This window comes from Triturus cristatus, chromosome 3_2 (assembly GCF_964204655.1).
Source record: "Triturus cristatus chromosome 3_2, aTriCri1.1, whole genome shotgun sequence".
Taxonomy (NCBI): Eukaryota; Metazoa; Chordata; class Amphibia; order Caudata; family Salamandridae; genus Triturus; species Triturus cristatus.
Window position 1 is genome coordinate 819,602,973 of NC_140584.1, and position 22,283 is coordinate 819,625,255.

The 22,283-nt window shown below is 43.5% G+C and overlaps 1 protein-coding gene across 3 annotated transcripts in view; it reads right to left on the reverse strand.

The window, feature by feature from the left end:
• Positions 1 to 5,286: 5,286 nt before the first annotated feature.
• STRADB (STE20 related adaptor beta) overlaps positions 5,287 to 22,283 on the reverse strand; it is a 390,751-nt gene continuing 373,754 nt past the window's right edge. For all 3 annotated transcript variants that reach the window (XM_085648993.1, XM_085648991.1, XM_085648992.1), the window contains one exon: positions 5,287 to 11,689. In XM_085648993.1, the coding sequence (XP_085505119.1) occupies positions 11,552 to 11,689 (138 nt within the window). In that variant the 3' untranslated portion in view covers positions 5,287 to 11,551. The remainder of the gene's footprint in view (positions 11,690 to 22,283) is intronic.

The window sequence follows — 22,283 nt, forward strand, 5'->3', positions numbered from 1 at the left end:
GGTCTGGCGTAGGGCAGAGTTTCTTTGGGATTTTAGCTTTTTTGTTGCAGGCGAGATACGACTTTGTGGTGTTTTTTGCCAGGAGTAAGATTTGTACGGGAATTTGTTTACGAAGCTATTTACAAGTGCTTCCCAGCCATCGATGATAGGTGCGGCTTTTTTGCTTTGTGAACGTAGAAAAGTACCGCATTTCCCCTTGACAGTGGGGACAGCTCTGGACGTCCATTTCATTCTCCTTGGGTTCTCTGTGTGGCAGTCCGATAGCATGTGACCGAGTGCCTGATGATGAGGTATATTGAGAGATAACGTTGTTATTTGGGGTCAATGGTCACTCTCTCCTTGTGCTGCGATGTAATGGCACTCGATTAGGGCAAGCATTTCACTGTTTTTCCAATGTAAAGTCCAGGAATGAATTGGTTCGGCTGTTGGTTCTTGTCCAAGCCGGGGGAGTGTCTGTGGAGACCGACCGTTTATTACTATATAACCTATTCTGCTGAGTTGGAGGACTGCATATTCGCCCAATTTAGAGGGTCTAAGTCCTAATGGTAATGAATGTGTGGCAATATGTGAGGGGACCGCTGGAAGTATGATCCCGAGGTCCACAAATTGGTTGTAGAAGAGGTTTGTATTAAAATCTCCAGAGATTAAACAGGGTGTACTGCTGGTTGTGCTTAAGATGTTGCATAGTATTTCGGTCAGGAGGTCCAGTTTGGATTTTTTCTCAGTAGTACCTGGTGAAATGTAAACATTCAGCAATAATAGCTTGCTTTCTGATGTGAAATTGTCAAACAAAATGCCAGCGCCCCAGTCAACGTCAAATTTTAGCTGTATGATGCATGCGGGCAATCTAGTAGATGCATACACTGAGAGTCCGCTGCACAATCTGCCGAACTTGCTCTGTCTTGTGGCGGGTGACGTGAATTCTAAGTACCCTTCGGTTAGGCTGCTGGTTGATAACCAGGTTTCCTGGAGGAGAATAATTTTGTGTTTTTTTAAGAATCCAAGTGTGTCTGGAGATTGAAATTTCGACAAGAGACCGTTGATGTTCCAGGAGCAAATTGTTAAACCATGTTCAAGGAAATTTAATTTGATCCTATTTTGGGATAGGGCTGCTGGCAGCCATGACCAATCTGCCCTTCTGGTGGCTTGCTGTACTTCACTGCACTGATCATTGCCGACTGGAGAGCGGCTTCTGGCTGACTTTAATATGAAAAAAGGGGCAGGACTTATACTTGAAGCTGAAATCTGTCTGGGTGCAAGTATTGAGGTGTATCGAGGAGCTCGGGGCGTTGCTATGATTATTCCCCAGTTTTTTAATTGATCAGCTTTAGATTGAACCAGTTCCCTTATGGCTTTAGTTGCAAATGTAATTAGGGTTGATTCTCCCGCTTGGAGGTCATTACCAGGTTTGAATTTAATAGCGAGTATATCTTTTGATTCCAGCTTACACAGGTCCGAGTTTTATTTGAAAAGCCGGATTATATTTCCGCTGTTTAATATGTCGTGCGGTCCTTGGGAGACTTACTCAGGTGTTAGCAACGAGATCAAATTACTGCTACCTGTGGCTAAATTAGGGATTACACCGGGCGATGACTTAGTTGGCTTGAACTTGACTTCTGATGTTCATTGATGGGTTGATATACTGTGCAGGAGGGGGACTTGCTCACTGACTTGATTGGTTGATGCTGAGGTAAGAACTGTTTTGCGCATAAGCGCCAAAGGAAGTTGGCTTGGTGGAGTTGCTGAATACTGTTGGTCCAATCCTTTGCTGGGGTTAGCTGCGCGATGTAAGCCTAGACTGTTAGTCATCAGTTGCGGTGGGGAAGAGGCTTTGGTGGCTGGTAAACACTTTTGCGGAGGCGTGGTTGCGGCTGTCTTGTTGACAAATGTTAGTTCTTCGTTGCTTTGTAGTTGCCTGTTTCCAGTGTTTCCAATTATTTCCTGCGATATTAGATTTGGAGAATGCCTTAAGGCTGGGGGAGACTCTGTTTCAGATGAACGTTTTACTTTTTGGGGTCCTTTTTGAGACGTTGGGAACTGGGATGCTTGCGATTGACTGGTTGGGACGGTGAGCGCTGTGCTCGGACCCTGTGCTGTCACTGATTTATTGTTTGTAAAACAGTTACAGATTGTTCTTTCAGACTCTTCTGTGAGCCTATTGCGGGATTTCCGAAGTCTTTTTTTTTCCCGTTTTGATAGCCGATGAGCGGGTTGCTGCGGTGATTTGGCGTTGGTAATTGTGTCGCTAGATGCATTAGAAACTGCTGTCGCTTTAATTGATGGTGAAAAAGTGGTTGTTAATTTGTCGGTCGTGTGCTCAGGCTCCGGGTGTTCGCCCTGTGCAGGAGCCGGTGGCGTGGGGTCAGGGGGCCTGGATGCTGGGATCTTCTGGAACTCTGTTAATACTGATGACAGAAATTGAGGCAGTGAGGATAGGGAGTCAATGATAGGAGAGCAGCAACATACTGATTGAACTAGTTGCACTTGAGATTGAGCTTTTATTATCAATGAATTGAGCGCCTTGAGTTTTGATCAATCCCAACGGTGTACACAGCAAGGGTGTTTAATAGGTCCATCTGTTGGTCCATTTTGTCTGAGTGGTAGTTCAATGCGGACACTGTGGATTGAAGGGTTTGGAGTAGTTGTGACCAGAGATCGTTTGGGTCTGGAGATGAGGGGCTGACAGTCGACCTGTTGGATTCTTTGGTGAAAAAAGATGAGTCAAGCTTGGTATTAGGCATGATGTTGTGGCCCCAACCTGTGTTGATCTTTTGTTGCCAACTGTTGGTGGTTGATGATGAAAGGGATGGGGATGACGCTCTGGGGTTGCTTAGATGTTCGTTTACTCGGTTTGCAACTTGCGGGGTAAGAGCTTTAATAGTTGCTATTGAAAGAGCCTTGAGGGTTGGGGAATTATTTGCTAAAGGAGAAAACTGGCTTGGGATCCAAACAGGGTGATAGTTTGGCGAGGTCATCTTGCATCCTATGGGAGGTGAAGGGGAAGCAGAAGCCAGTGCGTGAGGATTATCGTCTTGCAGGTCAAAGGAGAACTGGTCGAAAACCTGGTCGAGAATCCATGGCGTTGGAGAGGCTTCGGGAGCTTCTTTTCTTTGGGGCTCGGCCTGTTGGAAAGCCCGGGAGCGATGAACTGGGGCCTGTCTCGCCAGCAGACACATGGATTATGGGCTGGACCAGTTTTTGGAGCGAGCCTGGTGCTGGGGATAGGACAGTTGCAGCGGGAGTCAAGGATATATCGAGTGAGCTTGATCTGGACTTCAAAGCGGGTGCAGAACTTCTGAAATAGCCCCTCAATTAAATTTTTTTTAATGAAGAAACTGCGTTAGCTCAGGGTCTCGATTTCATCTCTTTGCAGTTTGAGTTATCATGGAGCGAACTGGCTCCACTGGCACCACTGGTTATTTGTTGGTCGAGATGAAGCTGAACTTGAGGCGAAGACTGATGGGGATATGACTCTGGAACTATATCCGAGACAAGACCCGGATGTGACTGTGACTGTGGATTCGACGATTTTCCGGATTTACAATTGGGGGTAGATCAGCTGCTGCATCGTCAAAAACCCTCTTCTTGGTGCCTTTTTTTTTTTAGGGATTGGGTGGGGCTTTCCTGGTTTTGCCTGATCTCATTGCTTAAAGACGCTGAAAGACGTTAACGATGGAGGGTGGGAGGTAGAGGATGGCCCAAGAGATGCTGATTCCCCCCCTCACCACCCCCCACTGACTGAGCCGCTTAGGTGCTTCAAAAATGATCAGAGTGCCCAGGAAGCTCACCCAGGGGGGTCGTGGCTCAATGTTATAGTTCAGGCAGTGAAAGGTTGGTTGATTTCCCCGCTTGATGCAGGTGGGACAATGGCTGCAGTAGCTATGATGCCTATAGTGCCTGCGGTGGCTTACAATGATTACTGGGTGACTGGGGAGGCTGCGGTGGCTGGGGGTGGCTGGAGAGGACAGCGGGATCCTTGAGCACCTTGTTGACGGCAATGTTAGCAACGGTGGCAGCAGCGATGACTGTAACGGCGGGGGGATGGCAGTGATGGCAGTAATTGCAGTAAATGCGAGTGAACAGCTGCTGATGATGGTGGCAGGAGCAGGCAGGGCCAGGTGAGCCCATGGCGAAGCGAGGCCGTGCAAATAGCGTAAAGTGGGCAGATGACAGACTGATGGCAAGCAGGGCACGCAAGGCAGAATCGCAGGCTGCACCGGATCTAACCGGGCCACCTCTGCGGTCTGCCAAGGGCACGCACTCCCTGCAGCCGCCAACTAATGGCGGCCGTGCTTACCGCGGGAGCTCTAATCTGATCCGGCTTCCAGCTCCAGCTGATCTGCCACACTCTCAGTGACCCCTGGTGTCAGGGGTGGGTTCTCCAAGGTCTCCAAGGGGTGCTGCGAGATCCTGCTAACGCTGGACGCGCTCTGCCGCGGCATGGCTGCACGGATCGGACACGCCCCTTCCTGTTGCTCCGAAGACCACAGAATCGATAATCTGTTACTGTTATCTGCTTGTCTACATTCATTATAACACTTTTGCTTCTGTGCCACTTTCAAAATCAATCCTTCTTTTAAATTCAATATTTCATATTTCAGATACCACAGTTTGTATACACCGATATGGAAACACATTAAATATCATATGAAACCTCATAGTGAAAAATCTGACACTACATATTCAATGACAGATTTAGGTTGTCCTTTAGAAAACTTTCCCTACTGATAATTTTCAACTAAAATGTGATCACTAAGATAAATATGTTTGTGTTTAGTAAGCTTGTTTGCAAACCACTGAGTATTAACTAATGTATTAATTATTATTTATAAATGTAAAACTTTAATTTAAATAACCTATAAGTGGTCTTTTGAGTGTGCTGTAACTTGTGAATTGTGCAAGATTCAATAGGTCCTTTTTGAGTTAGGATGATTCTTAAGCTTTTTGACATTTTTCTATGCTATGTATTGAAAATGATTCTGTTACTCCTGTCAGTAAAAGAATTAATTTAGTGAATACGAGGAGAAACTGAGACAGTGGATTTGGAGGGCCAAGTTTAAAGAAAACTTTGTTGCTAGTTACCTTTTCTTTTAACCACAATTTTTCCTATTTGAGATATTTCTTTCAGCAATTCCCCTAGTATAACTAGTAGTCACTGGATCAATTGGTGTTGCACAAGAAATGATGCAAATTATTGTTTTCAATTTTCGGAATCCAAATGTATAATAACGAAAAAGTATAATTTGTAGGGTAAAATCAAAAATAAATACGATTCAATCATGGTAGTTATGCTAAAGTTTTTTAATACATGTAATTTAATAACTATTACCAAACACCGGGAACATATTATGTACTGTAAAACCACACCTCTCATATGGTAAAGAATACATATGTGAAAGCAATTTAACAACACAGGGCATACCTGCTTTTTACTCTTATGGGTCAATTTTCCTATCTATCAGATCAAATCAGTATATTAATTCACAGATACTTGTGTTGAGATAATAATGTTATTTACATAAACATAGAGATTATGAACACAAGCTACTGCTGTCCTTAAAGTAAAGGACTTAGATATTGACTTTTAAACTTGAAATAAAACTAATTGAAAGGAGCTCCATAGACCCAAATCAACTGATTTAAATGAAAATCACAATTTAGTAATTCAATATAGACCCCATAGGCATTAAACAAATATAACATTACACTCATTTGTGTAACCTTCCAACAGTTCACTTATGGCTGTGTAACTTGTACCATCAGGGACATCTGGTTTGCTCTGCGCTGCCCTGTAAAGACAGTGGTGGGTGACATCCACAATGCTTTGGAGTGTGAAAGTGTGATGTGAGTATAGATAATACAATCAAATACCCTTTTTGTATTGTTTCACAAAGTAAAATAGTTTTAATAATAGACTACCAAAGAGAACATTTTCATCAATAATCCAAAACACCTTATTGTTGGATTAACTACTGTAATCAAGTATCAAAAAATAAGATAACATGAATCTTATTATTGTTTTCAAATGTATTTTAGCAGCTTCATATTCAGTTGTATTGTTAGAGGGAGACAATATAGAATGAAAAAATATGCACTGCCAAAATGTCAAACATACTTAAATATCTTCCTACAAAAATCTTGACAGACATCTAATCAACCTAGGAGCAAGTGCTACCAGATATGCTAGGGATGGAGTAAGGATAGTAAATTAACACAGTTGTATGATATTGGTCAATCAAGCATTGCTGCATTTACTAACTGAATCCTGGTCAAGATTTTTGCAGTGAGATATGTTAGTATGGTCGATAGTTTACAATCCATATTTTTGATGCATGTATACTGTCAGTGTGTATTTTCACACTGAACCGTTTTAATAGTGTTTCTTCTTTACCATCAATGTCCTTGAGATTTTAGTTCATATTTTTTTTGCTGATCTACTATGATTGCAGATCCTGTTTCAATTTTTTAGGCACGAGGACCCTGAGAATAACATTATGATATGGATTCTATTCAATGTTCCAATTTCGTGCTTAACTAAAATCGTCAACGCTCTGTAGAGCAACAGCAAAGTTTTAAGGACACTCCAGCTTGGCACGGTGAGAGGGCATATCATTCATGATTCAAGTTCTTCTGGCACCATTTATTTTGGCAGCCTACACAGTGCTAAATACAGTGCACCCTTAGTGTGTGTATCACAGCTGAGAGTTATGTGCTCAAATCTTTAAGTCCAAGACTCAAAAGTTGCTTTGTGGAATTTGTGTCAATAAATGTACCTCTCTTTGTTTCTTTTACCCAGCTGTTACAAGGAACTGATTGCAAATTGAATAAAGGCTCTGAAATGTAAAAAAAAAAAAAAAAAAAGTATGGCTGTTTCATTTGTACTTTCTTAAAACCCTGAAAACTACCCGTAAAACAGAGCAGGGAGATTAGCAATCACAACACTATTGCACATTTGGAGAACTATTACACAATGATCTGACTCAATCAAAAACAGACGGTGATGAAATTCTCAACACCAGCGCATGAATTAATCCAATTCCAACATCAAAACAGTGCTATGCAAATCTCTGTAAAAGAATGTGACATTTCTTTGGCTTTCTAACTAGATACATTCACACAAACTTTAATTATAATATTAGGTGTCTTTATACAATGCTGTAGGTAAGATAACCATGCAATGTAAATAGCGTTATTTGCTACTCCTCAACTCCATTATACTTACTCTTAAGACCTCAAGGCATAACATGCTAAGTTTTGATTTAAAACTTGGACCAGCAGGTCTGACTTCTCTCAACACTGAGTCAAGCATGCCTCCAAACATGTCTTGCATATATACCATTTTAGCAGACACTGCCCCAAAGCAGGAATTTAATCTCTATGTGTGGTATATTCTGCACCACTGGGTTTACTGATGTTTGTGATCAAAAGTTCATAACGTTATAAACATATACTCTTGGCTCACACCATTGGGTAAATAAAGTGGTGTTAACTGTACCACTGTCATTTTCGGCCTGCAGACGTCTCCAAGTAAGATCATCTTCAAAGTCGAAGGACCTTTCTTCAAGCACTCATCGACTCCATGTTAGGATATGGCAATACTATCCATACAGATCTTCTGAAGTACCAGCTGTACAGGACTTGGAAAATCCAATAGTGTTCACCGGATTTGGAACCGCCAAATATGGCCTTGTATCAGACCTTAGACGTTCATTGCAGTGGTTCACATTCTAACAAAGTGTGTATAAGTCTTTGTGTATGACCCCTTAAGTGCTTCAGAGTTTCCCCCTGGCTATCTCATCAATAAGGGGTTGCAACAGTGAACTTTATTCACACAGACAGAATCTGCTGAATCAACCTATCTACTAATTAAAATCTAGAGGATGCTGAAGATCTACCATACAGATCCCCATGTTATGGAATTCCCTGCCGCAATACATTCAGGTACGTATTTCCCAATGTTTGTTATGGAAAGTTGTTAAAACATGGTTGTTCTGCTGAGTTATTACATACTGTGCTGCTATACCCACGTCCCACTCCTCTAAGTTAGTGCCCCTATAGGTGAATTATTTTGCTATGTGTTGTGTTCCAGAAATAATAAAAACAAGTGAAATTCAAGCTATCCCCATGGGATATTCTCATTTTCCATTGTGGATTCATGAAACAGAATTCCAATATATACATAAATACTTATTGTCCTTTTTAAATGTAACAGACCAGAATCTATTTTTATTTTGGTTAACTGTCATTAAGAGCACCACTACTCTTAGGTGTGAGGGCGCTTTATATACATTTACAAATTAAAAGATTTAACATTAATTACACAAAAATAAATAAAGGTGCACACAAAAACTGCGGGAATGCAAATTTCCCCTGATGTGACTGGCTTCAAATGAGGGACTCCAACTGCAAATAGAACCAGCTGATAGCCTTGCTGCAGGTTTTTCTTGACCTCAAAGAGCACTCATGTCAGGACTTTAAGGCCTGTAATTCTGTCTTACACAAGTGATCCATTCCCCATTGATACTGACGGATTACTAGGAAGCTGAAGGGATCATAGCTTCTTCTACCTCCCCCCATCCTTGATTTCAATAATTACACTGAAGTTATCCAAATCCTCCAGTGTACATCTTAGATAATGTTCTGAACGAATCCTGGCAAAAAGGAATGTAGCTGTTTGATCCTAACCAAATAGCCTGGCATGACCTACACAGAGCGCTCTATACCACATATCATTGTGTACCATAACAGAGGTACAACCGTGGCATTACAGGAACACACCACTTGGAGAGACTCCTGGAAAGATGCTTCTCAAATATATTTTGAAAACAAGTGTGCTGACACTATTCTCATCAAAACCACAGCCACCCATAGCTGACCATGGAGAAAGCACAACTAACTGTAGCCTGACAATGATTATAAATACAAGCGAAAGATGGGCCACTACCCAGTTTTACCATTTCTTTGTTTCCAAACTTTTATACTGGGCACCAGCCACAGTAAGGTTCTTCCTGCAAAGCCCACTATACTGGTCTATATTTACTCGATCACAAAAGACGGTGAAGTAGATTAAAAGTTGCTTTTCAGTAAGTGGCCATTATTTGTCAGGGAAGGAAGTCAGGACCAAGTGATTCCAGAGGTAACACTTAGCAAGGGGACAAGGCAAGGTAAAACCAGGCTACTCCAAGTATATTGGAGGCCAGTAAACAGCACAGGACAGGAGATAGACAAGAAGAAAGGAAGGGGTGTACTGGTATATGAAGACTAGGTCTCTTGGTAGCTTAGGAAAAGCTCTTTGGACTGACTCCAGCAGATTTCACATACAGTGAAGTCATAGTAAGGCCTGCTGTATAGAGACTTAGAGACGGTTTTACTCTGTGCCAGGTGGACTGAGACGGACAACAACACTTAGACAGGTACGACTCCAAAGGGTCTGGGCGCAGCAACGGAAGTCCTAGCCTTACCTATTTGGAATGGAGACCAAGCCAAAGGTAACAGAGGTGACTGTAAACGGATATGGACTACAACAGACCGTAGACCGAATTTGGAGTAGAACAGAAAACCAGAGTGGAAAGAATAACAAGAACACAGGACAGACAAGCCAGCAATCAGACAAGGAGAAAAACAAGACAAGGAATTAAGAAAAGGGCTTCAGAAATCAATAACCAGAATACAGGGATCAAGAGCAGGTTGTAACCAACAGGCACTAGACTAGGTAATGCCCCTTGGCATGCTGAAATAGGCAAGACAGAGTCCTACATATAATATGATTCATCAGAAGTCTCCTCTCCAGCTCTCATGGTAAGGTAAGGCATACAAGTACCATTCATGCATTAGTGGTTGATAAGTAAACCCTGCAATGGAATCTGGAGTAGATCTGATTTCCAAGAGGATTTGAATACTGAAGTCCAGCACAGGTTCCAAACTAGTATTCATGATGGCAGCAGGCTTGCAGAAGTTCTTCAAGTAGCACCACGAAATGGCAAGATCGGACGATGTTTTATCCTGTTTAGAATTTTCAAGGACATAGATGAACACTGGTAAAATTCAAATGACAAATCTTCCTGTCAGACGTATAATGTGTGTATTAAGATTCAGTGTCACAGAGTGGGAAGACATATGTGTTTTGCTGTGCTGCCAACTGTGAATACAAATTTTGGCCATACATCAAATCAGTTTGATTTGTGAGGCAACTGGTATTCTGCATACCACTGAGGAACATAACTGGTTGCTGATCTCAAACACTATTAAACAAAGTACTGGTTTAATACATTCCCTCTACAAGAATTACACCAAACCATAGGGATATGTGGATTGATACATGAACCATTTGTGGTAGACAGTCAAATAAAAGAAGTGATAGGTTGGACTTTACAATACAATAAAATAAAGGAACTTGATTAGTTGCATATTAAAATAGAATTTAGTGCAATGGGGACTGTAATCCTACATTGCACATAAAGGCCATGTAGATAAATATAGATCAAAATCCTAATATAACCTTCTAGACTACACCACCACACAAAACACTTGTGGATTCTTAGTTTGTCTATACTAAAAGACAAGAACTCAAAATCCCGCTTATCTCCAAAACTAAAAAATGAGTTAATTACTGTTGGTTTTGGTGAGTATGTCTGTAAAAATTCATTCAAGCCTGGGGTGGATGACAAGAGGAAGGTAAGTGAAAGATAAAGAATCTAGCACAGATGAACACAACTACCCATCCTTTCTAGTTCACTGACAGCTGAGTCTAATAATTGTGTGCTTATATTTTCAGAACCTTTACCTATCATGTTCACACATTTCAGATAATGTGCATCACAAATCGAGTTGCTCTCTCATAATAACTACACTGATTATATAAATCAAAAGATAAAATAATCCCATGCATTCCAGAAACATCACCGAGTCAACTTTAGATGTGCTACTCGTGAACAGCGAGCTATTATCGGGGTTGCTTATGAATGGTAAATATTCAAGAGGCTGTGTAAGTTATATCTTGTTTAACAAGGCATTGACAAGTGTCTTTTCCGGAATGCATCCTTCACGATTTACTTCAAAGCAACAGCAATTTCACCTGACTATAAATTAAAGTGGTTAGTCAACATGTCTGGACTTTTTTTTTACTGTACAATGCCATATCTGGGTGTCCCATGGCCTGAAGATTCTACTGAAAACCGGTTTCTACATATGAGACAACAGCAATGGACTGTGTTGTGTATATCGACCAACATCCAATGCTTAAACCTATTTCACGTGATTCACATTGGGTCCTAATTTCCAGTTCCAGGGTTCCTCTGTTATGGTTTTTCTCTTTGGACCCATCTCAATTTTCTCTCTTTGACAGTTATAGCAGCACGTCATCTTTGGAGAACCTCAAGACAATCATGAACTCACAGCTTGGAAAGTTTATAATATAAAGTAGTTGGGTGGCTTCAATCCACTAGACTCTTTTCTATGTCTGTTCTTCACATATACAAAGATGAATGGCAGAGATGCCCTTTGCTTCTTCAGATTCATATGCTGATGAGGTAAAAAGGTCTGTTGAATTACTTCAAAAGGTCCAGTCAACGTGTTTACCCACGGCCAGATAATATTGCTGCTTCCGTACTGTTCCAGGAGGCACAGATGGGACTGGCTGTCGAGTGTGTGGCAACTGTGGCAGCAATGAACACAAATTTTGCTCTTTCACCTGTGGAAGAGGAAACATAATGAGGACTCTCAAGCAAGCAAGGTCAAAAGACAAACTGCCTGAATTGTAATCCATGTGAGAGAAAGTGTTTCACATAGACTGTCTTCAGTACAGTTTTAATCTTTCTGGAAATTCTTTGTGCCCTTTTCACAAATATTTTATTTAACATCATGAGTAAGTCAAGAACTACAACAGTAAGCCACAGCCAAGAGTACTAAATCACAAATAAATCCTTGTGAAGTGGGTCCTTTGTGTGCTGTGCTCTCCCCTCTAAATATAGTTTACCCTAAATATGTTGTCCTAAATCCCACATAGTCAGACATTTTAGTTCCCAAACCTTTTTGACCCGCGGCTCCCTTGACCCATTTGCCATTGCACGTGGCTCCACACCGTGACTTTTTTTGAGGGTGGGGGTGGGGAGGAGGATGTAAGCCCGGCCTCGGGAGTACTTTCATTTTTCTCCCTGAAAATAATTGGGATGAAGCTGATGAAGGTATTATAATCATATACGCAGAGTGTTTTGTATTACTAAGGCGGAGCCTCTAATAAAATATTCCTAGTTACACTTCTTTGCCCATGGTTTTATTTTTTAGAGTACCCTCTCAAACTTTTTTATCCCACTTACAGTGCTAGATAGCACCCCTATGCATGTAGGCCCCATTGCTAAAGTCTTTCTGCGCTTGAAGAATATTTGCATGCACTTCCATTTCTACCCACGCCATATGTGCCAACACAGCTGTCTCAGCAGGGTGACTCATGATTTTTTAAACCACGTACAGCTTTTTGTTTTGTTGTCTCCACCCTAAACTTGCCTCCATATCAATTCAAGCCAAATAAATTCCTGTTTTTTTTAAACGTTTCTCTTTCTTGCTTCCAAATGTTGGCATTATGGTGTTTTACTTCCCTGTGCTCAAGGAGAGAGCAGGCCTGTCTGGAAATGTGTGTGTACTGAAAGAAATGTGTACTGGAAGTACCTATGGTTCAAGTACAAATGTCAATACTTAATAATAATTAATGTGTTTAATAGACAGGACAACTGTGATTTCCTGATAACGTGCATTGGTGTAAAATGCATTTGGAAAAAAACAAAACTATTAACGAGTCTAACAAAATAAATCACGCATATTCCACTTACTTTGGGAGTGTTGGAACATGGGGATCCAGTGAAATATGGAGGTCATCTCCCTCGACATGCCATCAATTAAGCACTACGTTTACAACTTTCGGCATGTTACTTACAAATCATCGACATCATGCGTTTAAGTCTAATTAATGTAACTGAAGCCAACAGACCTTTCAACATTAAATGCATTAAAGTGCTTGGTGCACAGCTCCCATGGCTAGGTTGATGGCTCCCCAGGGAGCCACGTGCACACTTTGGGATACCACTGCTTTAGAGGATACCCAGATACAGTGCTCCTAATCCAACACCGTTCACAAGAACCAAATGCACACCATACTTTCTACCAAGCCTTTACAGGTATGTGCACTCTATTTGAAAACTCAGTCACTTGATATGGTAATTTATTGCAAATGCATTTACGATTTGGGTAATAAACTAACTTGTCAGAGAATATTTTCTTGCAAAACCAGACTACTCAAAAACCCAGTAAGAGACCTGTATCTGTTTTTATAGTTCCTTTTTGCATATTTATTAAAGTTGAAAGCTTAGGTCTATACTATATAAACCCTCCTCTTGCACAGCGCTCCATTGGTTTACAGCTGAGTTTGCGCTAAAAGCACGCACACTAGAGGGTAGCTGCAATCTTGCAATTCTTATGATGCACACCTTTCTTCTCCATAATGTAGTGCGGTGGTGCAGACCGGGCTTACAACTCTTAACAGATGTTGCTCTGCTTCTTGGCTTTCAACAGTGGCCCTGATAATCTGAACAAAATATGGACTAGCAAGGGCCACACTGCTGTATAACATTATGCAGAAGGGAAGCATGGAACATGCACAGGAGAAGATGGTGGTGTCACGCAGTAAGAAATATCTGAGCCTGGGAAACCAAAACAAATACTCACTTTTAGAAAACTTTTTTTGATACTCAATTCTATTGGTTTTATGACAACAAAATGAGCGGTAAAGCATTGTGATGCAACAAGAGAGAGCAGGATACATTATCATAATTTTCCCTTCGAGGGCCATGCAGCACAGAAGAAAACGGTATTGCCCCTCGGAGCTTACCAACCATGAGATATAAAATCTCAGCCTATCAAGCCCAGCCACTTGCCCCACATGCGTTCGTGTTTGGCTGGGCAACCTCTGGCCTCATATACAGTTCTTTCCTGAGTGGCGACCCAATCCACTCCTTTATGCCACTTCGGAAGAGAAGGAGATGTTGAGCTCTTCCAGGCTGCCGCAATGTCTCTTTTGGCCACTAAACAGGCTGTCCTTAGGAACAATCTGTCAGCACAGGAGCCATCCAACCCCTCCATCACACCTAGGAGAAGGGCAAGAGGACTGAGGTGGACCCTCCAGCCCCGGGGCCCTCTTAGCTCTGCCACAATCGACGCCCAGTAGTCAGAAATGATGACGCAGGACCAAATCATGTGATAGAAGTCGGCTGGCTCCGTCTCACATCGCGGGTACCTGGGGGTGGGGAGAATACCCGCTTTGTGTAATCGTACAGTGGTGAGGTATGCAAAGTGGAGGTAGTAAATTTAAATGAAGTGGAGTCTGGCCAATATAGTGAGTACTCTAGGGGCCATCAATGGATCTCTCCAGTCCTCCTCATCTAGAGGGTCCACCCATCGCTCGCAAAATAGACACAACCTCTTATCTGACCTGTCGTTAGTTTCACAAGGGTAATCACTCACAAGGATGACAATTCCCCATAAACAAACAGTTCATCACATATAGTTATTTCTTTGGAATTTTTTATTATTTTTTTATCACAATTTATTTATTATGCATATCAAAATTAGCTTTTCTCAATTTTTTATGTTTATATAATCATAGAAACATTATTAAACATCAATAAACAATTTGTAATGGATTAAGACAATGATTTGAAGAGAACCCCTAAGCAAGGCCAATGTTTCTATGATTATATAAACATAAAAAACTGAGAAAAGCTAATTTTGATATGCATAATAAATAAATAAATTGTGATAAAAAAATAATAAAAAATCTAAAAGAATTAATATATGTGATGAACTGTTTGTGTATGGGGAAATGTCATCCTTGTGAGTGATTACCCTTGTCAAAATAACGATAGGTCAGTGTCACGAGTCCGATAACGAACTGCGGACTTTGTTGCCCTTCGATTCTGACCAAGTTGTTTCACCCTTTGTGCAGGAAAGACAAGAGCCCTTTAAGGGAATCTCTCAGGCGGAATCCCCGGGGGTGTGGCCCACGACGTCATACCCAAGTGGCCTATCGGACAAGCAGCGGGAGCAAACAAGAGGGCCGTCCTTCTTTCAGGAGACGGAAGCGGGTTTCCCCGGAGCAGGAGAGGTCATGGCGTGGACAGAGAGGAACAACGGAGGCAGAATAGCAGCGAGAAGAAGCGGAGCCGAAGTAGAGACCGAAGCAAGTACTGCTGTGGTGTGCAGAGACGACAAGCCGGGAGGCCAACGGGACTACGTTTCGCCCAGCCACCCCCCTGGAGGAGGGTGGCTTACTAAGGTACGGGCGACGCTACAGGGGCTTACGGGACACGGGAGGGGGAAGGACGTTGTATAGAGGGAGGAGGGAGGTCACGTCGGGGCTCACTCGGTGCCGGTCAAAGGTGACTTCTCCCCTCACTCCCCTTCCCTGAGAGTGAAACGCCAGTTTTTCCCTGCGACTCACTCCGGTCTATTTCTTTTGTTGTTTTATCCCAATCCACCCACGCCATTTCCATCAACGTTGTGGAGGTGACGTACCGAATATCCAACCCCAAGTCCAGGGGAAGACCTGGTGAAGACGAAACCTTTTCCAACCAGGAGTTCGGACCCCTGAAAGACCACAGACTTTGACTTAATTTTTGTGCTCTTGACAAATTGAATTTTGGAATAAAACAAAACTTGCTGAACTTTATCCCTCTCTCTTACAAACTTTTATTGGTTTGTCCAGCCTCCCTCTGGGAAAGATTCCGGATTGTGACAGTCAGATAAGAGGTTGTGTCTATTTTGTTTATCTCTTCCTCCTCCTCTTGGACTGCGAAGCAACTGGGGGATACCTTTTAATTATTTTGCCCACCCATTGCTCCCACCGGGCCTTAAGGGAGTCTACTGTGTACGGAGTATTGTTTATTAGAGATCGGTAGATTTGTGATATTCCCCCCCGTTCCCCAGGCTACCCATAAGGAGTTTAGCCTCCAGCGGGCTGAATTCTGAGATTGCTGTGCGGTCGGGGACGTGGAAGGTAAGGGCATGTCGAAGTTGGAGGTACTTGTAGAATTGGTTAGAGTGTAGAGAGTATGCGTGCTGTAGTTCTTGGAAAGAAGACAGGTGCTCACCCCTTCATGCATCCCCCAGTTGAGTGATTCCTATTATGTCCCAGCGCTGGAAACCCGCCAGTGTCCCAACCTCCCGCAACCAGGTGCCGTGCCAGAGGGGTGTCTGAAGTGTAATTCTGGCATCCAAGTGGGTGTGTCGCAGTGCAGAACGCCACGTGAGGAGGGCTCTGACAGCAGGTCCTGGGGGATTGGAGCCCCATAAAGCATCCGGTAGAACTCGAGTTGCCCCAGCTCCAGCCGGTAGGCCGGATTCGAACAGCCCCTATTATACCAGTCATGGATCACCAGGAGACGGGTGGCGAGATAGCACAGGTAGGGATTCATCATCCCCATGCCTTCATCGTATGGGGCCCACTGACAACACTGGAGGGCCAGTCGTGGTCTCAAGTCACCCCACAGGAAGGTTGTGATCTAGTACTCAGAACCAACTGCAGGCAAGATGGAGCAGAAGGTTTTGAAGGACATATAGGAGACGCAGCAGAATGATCATTTTGAAGAGGGCGAGCATACCAAGGGGGTTGAGGGGAAAGATTGCCAACAACAGAAGTCGTCTTTTGTGCGTTTGAGCACTAGGGTGATGTTGAGGGACCAAGTTAGCTCTGGAAGCAGCGCCACCCAGATACCAAGATATTTGAATGAGAGTCTTCTCAGGGGGATTGTTGTTTGCCAATCCACACACTCCCAAGAGGTGTGGAGGGGGACCAGGGTAGATTTCGCCGGGTTGAGGTGCAGGCCCGCCCCCTCTCGAAGGATTGGAGAATCTGGAGGCAGCACAGTCCGGATTGGGCTGGGTTGGATAGGAAAAGCAGGATATCGTCCGCATATATGGCGAACCGGGCCTCGTGGGAGCCCCGCCAGTCAGACCCCTGTACCTACTCATCGGTCCAAATAAGACAAGCAAAAGGTTCTATTGCTAGAGCAAATAAGAGAGGGGAGAGCGGGCATCCCTGTCGGGTTCTCCTATTTACAGAGAAGGCCTCCGATAGCTTCCGGTTTATGAGGACCCTGGCAGATGGATGAGAGTAGAGAATCCCCACCAATCTGTTTTGAGTAGGACTACGATTGTGGCGGTATCTGTGGCGGAGGGGAAGGTGCCACATTCCAGAACTTCCTCAAACAAGGAGAGGAGTTCCGGGATTAAGATGTCCCAAAAAACCACATAATATTCAGTGGGGAGACCATCTGGGCCAGGGATCTTACGAGTCGCAAGTGAAGAGGTTGTTTCACCAATTTCCTCAACCGTTATTGGTTCCTCCAGGGCCTCAACGTCTCCTGCGGAGAGTTGCGGGAGGGGGACACCCTGTAGGAAGAGGGAGCTGGTGATAGGGGTGTGTGAGAAATCTGCTGAGTAAAGCGCCGCATAGTAGTTCGCGAAGGTCTGTGTGATTTCAGCAGGGGAGTGGAAGATTTGCCCGTGCAGGTTCTAGATTTTCGGAACTATCCGGTTGGCATGGGGAGGGGCAGCGAGCCAATGAAGCAGCTTACCATTTTTGTTCCCCCACCCTTAGACCCGGGCCACCGAGGATCGGCATATCAATTTAGCAGATTCAAGGGATATGGCCTTGATCTCTTCACAAATTAGTTGGAGCTGTTGGAGCTCTGCCTCTCCACCTATTGCGGCTGTCGCCATCTCAAGGCAAAGGGCCTTGGCCTCAAGCTGGGAGAGATGGTGATCCTGGTCTTGCCACCTCTCTTGCTGTCTCTGTTTGAGGAACCCCTTGGCATATCCCCGGATCATGGTTTTCCCTGCCTCCCATAGTGTGCCACGCAGTTGGACAGTGCCCTCGTTAGTGTGGAAGTAGTGTTTCAGTTCTCCCTCAATCCCCCGCTTGCATTCTTGGTGTTGGAGGAACTAGGCGTTTAGCCTCCATATAGAGCGTAGGGCTCCTGTGGAGTCCCCAAGTCGTTGGAACAGCGGGGAGTGGTCTGAGATGCCACGTGCGAGGATCTGGACCTCGGCAACTGTCTTACAGTCCGGGGCCGGCATAAAAACGAGGTCGATTCGGGAGTGGGTTTGGGTGCGGCGGATATATGTGTATATTGTAGTGTTCTAGGGTGCCAGGTGCGCCAGACATCACAAAGGCCCAACCTAGAGGCCCAATCCCCAAGTCGCTTAGCACCCATTGTTCTATGGGAGGATGGTGTGCCTGTCACTTTTAGAACTATTTCTTGTGACTGCCTACCTTCTGTATCTTGTGCCTTCTTACTATTCCCAACTTGTGTAGGATTCAGAAACTGACTTAATTCTTCGATCTTTTATCTCCCACAAAAAGACTGCATATATGGGTATAAAGAGAATTAATCGAAAACAGGTTCCTATGAAAAGCCAGTAGGGCACAGAAAATGTATGCATCCCCATGAGTTAGGATGGGTACATCGACCTGTGGCTCAGAGAGACTTTTATAAGGTTAGGAATGTATGCCTTCTCTGATGTCACTTCCTCATACAGAATGCTTAGATGCCAAATGATCCTCTGCTTAGATGCCAAATGATCCTCTGAGAAAATTGGGAGGATGTTCCACAATTTCTAGGCCTTAACCCTGAATCTGTGGTCTTTCGACTCTTTGAACTTTGATCTGCAGCTTGCCACTAGATACTCCCAGCTCCATCCGATGCCGTATTTTGGCATGAACAAGCAGGTGTGTTCAATATTTTCCTAAAACAAAGGAGAGACTGTTAAGATCATAAGGAAAGAGATAGAGAAGTTCATGCTCTGGCAGCCGCCATTGAGAAGGCATGGTCACCAAAGGGGAAAGTTCTAACTCTCTGGACCTCCAGAAGGAATTGAGTGTCAGATAGCAAATTCCACATGGGTTTGTGCCACCTGAATCTAAGAGAAATAAAGTCTGGAAAGCCTTGATGAACAGCTTTCTGAACAATAATCATTGATCTGAAAATTATCCTGCTATGGATTGGAAAGCCAATGGAGTAATTATGAAGTCATGTTAAAGCAGTGTACACCCAGATGAAAGAAATACAGGCAGCACTACATCAGAACCAGAAACTCTGACTTCATGTGCAGGCTTTTTCAACCCATATATTAAATAAAAAACACAATTGCTGCAATAAAACTCACACCCTAGCGGAGTTTAAAATCCCACCCCAGGGAGGCCACAAAATTAATGTCTCATGTTGTAGACAAAGGGGTGTGATAAAGCCAACCATTTCCTTTTACAAACATGTTTTTAAGAGTTTGAAGTGTAATGTCCCTTTCTCTACTGGTGTGTCTTACAGCGAGTGTGATCTTTAGGATGCAAGGTGGAGAATGGAGACAGAAGGTGTGTGTATATGAGTGTATTTGTATGTTTGTCTCTTGTGTCACTTTTGTGAACCCTATGAGGGGACAGGGTGTTAGAATGATGTACACGATGGGACAAGAACTCCGACCTTAAAGGGTGTAGAGAAAGGGTCCTCAAACTTAAAATAACGTTTGTAAATCATAAGAGAATTCTTAAGGCACTACAACATGTGAATTTCATTTTGTGGCCTCAGCAGGGTGGGATTTTAAAACTGTCAAATTCTTTGGAGTAACTGTGTTGCAAATATTGGTAAATTTATTTCATAGATGGGTTGAAAAAAGCCACCACTTCAAGACAGAATATCTAGCACTGATTTAGAGCTGCCTCGTATTTCTTTAGTCAGGGCCGATGAAACATCCTTCCTTTTCCAGGAAGCAAACAGGGTTCTTGAAGCAATGCCTATCACAGTTCTATAACACATGTCAAACTTCTAATGCCTGCCTGCTGAGAGAATCTAAACACTCTCCAAACCTATGCCTTCCCGTCAATAATGAACTATGGGTCAAAGATTAAAGCTGTCCAGAATTTGATATTGACCTGCCTGAACCTTGTCTCAGGTACTACACCCTATTAACCAAACTCGTGCTGGTCTCAAGTCATTTGTCTTTTAGCACTAAAGACGTTGTCTATGGCAGAATATTTGTAAGTAGTTTTATCAATTTTACATTAGTAGTAGTAGTAGGTATTTATTGAGCGCATATTTCACCCTTAGGTCTCATAGCGCTTCGCCAAACACAGGAAACTAGGAAGGGGCAGGACCAGGGGTTAAAATAGCCATGTTTTAAGAACTTTACGGAATTTTTTGTGGTCAGTTTTCATGCGTAGCTGTAGCGGCAGTGAGTTCCATAGTTCAGGTGCAGTTTTGGAAAAGGACCCGTCACCGTTTTTAACAGTGTGAACCTTGGGGATCGTTAGGAGATGTTTGTTGGACGAGCGGAGAGTTCGCACTGGCTGATGTTTGGTCAGTTTCTTTGCTAAATAGGCAGGCCCCTTATTGTCAAGGTTTCGTGTACCAAGCAACATAGTTTAAAGGTGACCCTCTTTCTTATAGGTAGCCAGTGGAGGGTATTCAGGCTGGGAGCCGATGATGAGCGGGGGTGGGGCGATTCAATACCAGTCTCGCCGCGATGTTCTGCAGCACTTGAAGCTTAGACAGGAGTCTTTCATTTATGGATGCGAATAGTGCATTGCCATAGTCCAAGCAATTGATGATTAGTCCCTGCACAAGGGGCATCCGGGAGCAGAGGGGAATCCATTTAAAGATTTTCCTGAGGGAGCGCATTAAGCCATAGCTGGTGCGGACCACGGAGTTGATGTGGTCAGTCATGGAAAGTTTATTGTCCATAATGACTCCCAGATTTCGGACTGCTGTTTTGGGAGGTGGGCACGGCCCTAGGGAGGAAGGCCACCAGTCAGCGGTCCATATGTGTTGAGAGTCTACAAAGAGCATGATTTCTGACTTGCTCGCGTTGAGCAGTAAGTGATTAGCTGACATCCATTCATTAACCGATGACATGCACAGTTTAAATCTACGTTGTGTGTCAATGGGATCTGGATCAAGAGTGATCAACAATTGCGTGTCATCGGCGTAGGAAACTGTAACAAAGCCATAGGCTCTGATTATTTTGGCCAGAGGCGACATGTAAAGGTTAAAGGGTGTGGGACTCCAAATTGGTCCCTGGGGAACTCCTTTGTCAATGGGTTGGCTTTTGGAGCAGAAACCCACTATTTGTACCTTAGTGGACCGTTCCGTCAAGTAGCTCTTAAGCCATTGCAGAGCTGGGCCCTCGACACCAAACTCCCATAGGCGCTCCAAGAGGATGCCATGAGAGATGGTGTCGAAGGCAGCCGACAAGTCGAGCAGGATAAGGATGGCAGACTGTCTGGCATCAAGAGAGAGCCTGATGTTATCGATGATTTCGACCAGAGCCGTCTCGGTGCTATGATAAGACCGGAAGCCTGATTGAGATGAGTCTAACAGGTTGTTACTTTCTAAGTATATGGACAGTTGGTGGTTAACTGCCCCTTCCATTACTTTGCCAAACAGAGGTAGGAGAGAAATTGGTCTGTAATTGGCGAGTTGTTTTGGGTCAGCTGTTGGCTTTTTCAGAATGGGTCTGACAATAGCTTCCTTCCAGTGTGCGGGTACAGTGGATTGTGAAAGTGAAAGATTCAAGATATAGGTTAGGTTGGAGGTGAGTGCTGGGCCAATTTTGGTTAGGATCTGGGTGGACACTGGATCAGTTGGCGAGCCGGATTTCATCCTACTTAGTATGGCTGAAGTGTCTTCCTCTGTTAGTTTCCTAAATTCTTTAAGAGAGTTGGTGTTCCGAGGGAGGGTTTCATCCAATCTGTGCGGGGTATTTATAACTTGGGGGAAGAGTTTGTGGATATCATTTATCTTGTTTACAAAGAAAGCTGAGAGGGAATCCACCCACTCCTGCGAGGCAGTATATGTCGGTATGCCGGAGGGGGGTTAGTGAATTCTTTCACAATCTTGTATAGTTCCTTATGGGAATTGGAGGCTTGACTGATTCTGCCTCCTAGGTAGGATTTTTTGGCCATGGCTATGTTATCCATGTATCAGTGGTATAGGATTTTATACTGATGCCTATCCGTTGTGCTTTTAGTGAGTCTCTATTTGCGTTCTGCCTTCCTGACAGCGAGTTTAATGCTTTTTAAGTCCAGAGTGAACCAGGGGGACAGTTTTTACTTAACATAAACGTATCCAGTTCCATTTGAGTAACATATTTGATAAGATATATAGCACAGCTCAGGAATTAAAACAATGTTCATATGCTGGCTGTTGTCATGCTTACCTTAAACAAAGAGAACAAGGGAGGGTTGA